General features: G+C 49.9%; 1 protein-coding gene across 1 annotated transcript in view; it reads right to left on the bottom strand.

Annotated features, from left to right (window-relative positions):
• The window catches only part of FAM214B (family with sequence similarity 214 member B), a 42,663-nt gene that overhangs the window by 8,765 nt on the left and 28,964 nt on the right, over positions 1-4,934 (bottom strand). Inside the window, exon 7 of the mRNA XM_018573608.1 lies at positions 479-547. Coding sequence (XP_018429110.1) covers positions 479-547 — 69 coding nt within the window. The remainder of the gene's footprint in view (positions 1-478; positions 548-4,934) is intronic.

Genomic DNA, 4,934 nt, shown 5'->3' with positions numbered 1-4,934 from the left:
GAGAGAGCATGCAGTCCGGCTTCCCCCACCAATCAGGAAGCTGGGCGCCGTGTAATGGGCGCCGTGTAATTATGCGATGCCCGGCTTCTTGGTTGGCCGGGACGCCGGCTCCAATGTCATGAGGTGATAAGGGAGCATGAAGCCGGCTTCCCGGCCAATCAGGCTGCTGGGCGCTGCGTCATTACACTCTGCCTGGATTCCTGATGGGCCGGGAAGCCGGCTCCATGCTCTCTCGTCACAAGTGAGGAGGGAGCATGGAGCTGGCTTCCCCGCCCATCAGGAAGCCGGGCAGAGTGTAATGACGCAGCGCCCAGCAGCCTGATTCAGGAAGTATCGGGCTAGGCATCGGGAGCATTTGGGCGAGTATGAGTACTAGTATTGATATCGTTGCATCCCTACTTTTAAGCATGTTAAGCTTTAGGTATCAATGTATCTGCCATCACCGTCTGCGGTGAAGCTCTAATAACCATGGACTTACCACTTGTATAGTTCCTGTGCTGGGGACGTTGTACCCCTTCCTGCCGACACCGTCCAGGTCAATCACTCCCTATGGGTAGAAGAACATATTAAAATATGAAAGCATTTAATAAATCACCGTGTCCTCTTCCATGAATTCTACTGCCAGCCAGACTGCAAAACATCAGCTAGATGGTCAAACGTATCCAGTCTGTCCCATCTCACCGAGAAACTAGGGGTCTTAAGGTGAATCTTTAGACAAATCTTAGTAGGGAATGGTGAAAATATCTAGAAAAGTTCTAACAAACTCAACTTGGGGGGTGGGGTTCTTCTCAATTAGAGCGGTCAGGGTCTGGAACTCGCTGCCGCAAGCAGTTATTTCAGCTGAGTGTTGAATCATTCAAAAAGCATTTGGACGATTTCCTCAGACCGTAACCTACAGGGGTACAGGTAACATACAGGAGGTACAGGTAACATACAGGGGTACAGGTAACATACAGGGGTACAGGTAACATACAGGGGTACAGGTAACATACAGGGGTACAGGTAACATACAGGGGTACAGGTAACATACAGGGGTACAGGTACCCTTAAGAACAGGATCACACATGGACTCATACACACGCATACACATGCAGAATCACATACATACACGCAATGGGTTGAACTCAACCTCAAATACTATGCAACTATGTAACTTACAAGTTTTCATTGGATTTCCAGTGGCCCCGATTAGACAAATCCCCCATCCAAATATTTCCAGTTAGGCCCGGTTCACACCTGGGCGTGTTGTAGCGCGTTCCTACACTCTGCAAAACGCTCAAACACCGAAATCCCATTGTTTCCTATGGGTATGGTTCACACCTGGGCGTATTACAGGCCGTATGAACGCGCTACAAAACGCCCAAAGTACAGGAGCTTCTTTGGGGCGTATTTGGCGCGCGTATCCATTGGGATACAGCCAGGTAGCCCTCGGAAATGCGCGTTTGTCACGCGTTTTTTTAACCGCAAATCGCGGTAAAAAACGCGCGGGCATGAAACGCGCATATTCGATACGCCTAGGTGTGAACCAAGCCTTAGGGCCTCAAACGGAGACTGTGTGCTGCGGAGGCAGTGGGGATGTGTGGACATGCATGGAGCACGTGTCCAGGCCTGTCTGGTCTTACAGACCAAAGTCCAATACGTCCCCTTGCACTCCTCACAGAATCTCCGGCCCGAATCACAATAATGGTGCTGGCTGTGATACTCACGGTTGGCGCCGTGCACATCAAACAGCAAATGAACAGGAATCGCCAGCACTCAGTGGAAAATATTAGAACGATAAAGTCAATTTAAAATCGGACAAATCATCGTACACGTTACCCTGATGAAGGGTCCTTGCGTAGCCCCCCGAAACGTCGGTTATAATTATTGCAACAGTTGTGGATGATTTGTCCGAATAAAAGGGACTTTATCGTTTGAATATTTTCCAGAGTGCTGGTGATTCCTGTTCATTTGCCGGTCTTACAGACCATCGCTTTTCCCAGACTGACGTCTAATCAGAATGACGGTGGTCATGAGAGGGACTGTGATTGAACAGGCAGGAAGCCCACAAGGTCCAAGCTGGGAGGCTAAAAAAGCTAATTATTATCTTTGCATCTGGGGAATGCTGAAAAGAAAGGAGATACCTTTGATCTGTGTGGCACCCAGGCCTGTTCCTAAAACTACCAGAGAGTGGAATAGGAGGGAAGACATGTGATGTCATCAAGAGTTCATACATTAGGGTTAGCTGCAGCATAAAAGGTGAATGGGAAGAGAACAGAGTACTTCCGGGAGACCCGTGGGGTCAGGCCCGGATTCCTCACAAGGCCCGGCCTCTGCATCGCAGAACCTGGCCTTGGGGCGGCAGGGAGAGTAAATCCGGCCCTGCGTGGGGTTAGATGGGGCTGCAGCCTAAATCCAACCCTCTTCAACATATGCATCAACGGACTGGCTGAAGCTCTAGAATCCTCCTCCGCACCATGACAGGGGTGTGGAATTCCTATCGCCCGACGCCCGGGACATGTAGTTTCGGGCGAGTAGTTTTTATGTACATCCCGGCTCCGGACAAGCAGAGCTGAATGTACAGTGTGGAGCCGCCGCTCGTTTAGTACAAGTGATCTGATCAGACCACTTGTATCAATTTGAGCAGCGGCGATCGTTTCTGCCCGCACCCCCCGCCCTCCTGGGGGACCCCGAAAACTACGGCACAACGCCTCAGCCATAGAGCCCGTAGAGCAGAACGAAGAACGTCACCTGTCTCGGCTGTCAGGAACTACACAGAACAGCTGTTCTGTGTTGGAGGGCAGGTTCCATAAAAGAGAACCTGTCACCTCCAAACTATCACATAAGGGATTTTAATCCCCTATGTGATAGGAACAACATTAAGTGGAAAAAGTAAATAAATACAAATTTAAAGAAAATTTAAAAAGTTAAAAATAAATAAATATTTACAAAATAAAATAAAAAAATCAAACCCTGCTGCCCCACCATCTGCATGCAAATAAACGCATGCGTAGGACATTCTGCATGTGCTTTGAGATTGCAGCCGCCATGACATGGTGGTAGTCAGAATTCTCTTACACACACAATGTGCATTAAAGGGTCAGTTCATTTTCCCAGGTAATATGGAAAAATAACAATTACCCGATGAAATCTGGCCCTGTATCTCCCAAACCGCCACCCCCCTGGCTATACTTACCTTTCGGCGAACAATCCCTCCCCTCCGCCAGTATGGGTGTACTATCTGTCCCCCGTACTGCTGTCCAGCGCAGTCCTCCCCTATGCATTTTGAATTTTGCTCGCAAATTGCAAGCACTCATTGGTCAACGTGGTCAGATGACTGCGCTGACCAGTGAGAAGCGCTATTTAGCGCAGTCAAATATGTTTTGATTAGGGGTGCACCGATACTAGTATCAGTGCCGATACCGAGTATTTGGGCAAGTACTCGTACTCACCCAAATGCTCCGATACCTTCCCCGATATTGGAACTTACGGCCAGATGAAAATTTCCTCTGACTGGCAGTGCCGTAGGGGAACATGGAGCCAGCCTCCCGTGCAATCAGGAAGCCGTGCGGCAAGTAATGACACGCCTCCTGGTTTTCTGATTGGCTCCTTGCTGTTTGGCTGGAAAGCCGGCTTCCTGGCATCGAGCCAGCTTCCCGGTCAATCAGATCACTACTCCCCACCCGGCTTCCTGATTGACCGGGAAGCAGGTTTCCCGGCCAAACACAATCAAGCCAAACAACATGGAGCCGGCTTCGGTGGCAATCAGGAACCTGTGCGGGATGACATTACCCGCTGCCCGGCTTCCTGATTACCAGGGAAGCCTGCTATATGCCAGCGGAAGCACCGGTATTAGTATTCAGTGTCGGCGAGATCCGAAAGCAAAAAAAAATAAAAAATCGGTACTCGATACCGAAAAACCGGTATTGGTGCATCCTTCATTTTGATTAAAACGATTTTTTTTGTATTGGGACGAGTAGATTCGGCCCCCGCCGCCCTTGGACAAGTAGTTTTCTTTTAAATGTCCACACCCCTGCATGAGTAGCTCTACATGACACCGAGGTGAAGTTCCTGTTGTATGCAGATGACCTCCTATTACTGTCACCAAGAGAGAGGCCTACAAGACAGCCTAGAAGTGCGGCATGGGATGGGACGGCACTACCCATCAACAAAAGTCATGGTTTTCCAAAAGGAAGAACACAAAAATGAAGAGTTCATCCTTCACACTAAACAACGTCACTCTTCATGAAGCCAACAGCAAAGCCCGTGACACACCGCACGCAATGCCGTGCAGAGCGAAGCAAAGCTGTCCGGCACGGAGCTTTGCGTGCAGTGTGTGAGCCGAGTGCAGTCAGATGATTGACTGCACCTTCAGCCAATCGGCTCGTGCGTAACAACCAGCCAGACGTCGCATGCTGACGTGCCGGTTTATACGCGCGGGCTGACGATTACATTTTTCATCTCGGCACGCTCATCTACGCGAGCTCTCGCAAGCTGACGTGCCGAGGAGAAAAATGACATGACAAGACATCGCGAAGGCAGCGCGCCACCGCTCCGCGCTGCTTGGCGTGCAGTGTGTCACAGCCTTTATACGTACCTCGGCATAGAAATTCATCAAACAGGAAGATTCAAGCCTGCTATAGAGACACCGAGAGACAAGGCGTGTAGAACCTTCTAGGCCTTCAGGAGACAACTCTTACAAACTAAAACCACCTGGAAGAAATCTTTCATAGTGTCATCACCCCAATCCTTCTTTATGGCAGTGAAGTATGGGGCCCCCCCCATCACCTATGCAGACCAACCCAGATGGGACACCAGACCAACAGACATATTCCATCTTGTATTCTGCAAGCACCTCCCCCAAGTCCATCAAACTCGCCGGGCAAGTCCTACTGAAGAGGGGAGAGGGAGGGTGGAAGGGAGAGGAGAAGATATATTGAGAGAGGGAGAGGGGA

The sequence above is a fragment of the Nanorana parkeri genome, unplaced genomic scaffold (genome assembly GCF_000935625.1).
Source record: "Nanorana parkeri isolate BGI_ZX_2015 unplaced genomic scaffold, ASM93562v1 scaffold2453, whole genome shotgun sequence".
In the NCBI taxonomy this organism is placed as follows: domain Eukaryota; kingdom Metazoa; phylum Chordata; class Amphibia; order Anura; family Dicroglossidae; genus Nanorana; species Nanorana parkeri.
This window is presented reverse-complemented; position numbering and strand designations above follow the sequence as displayed.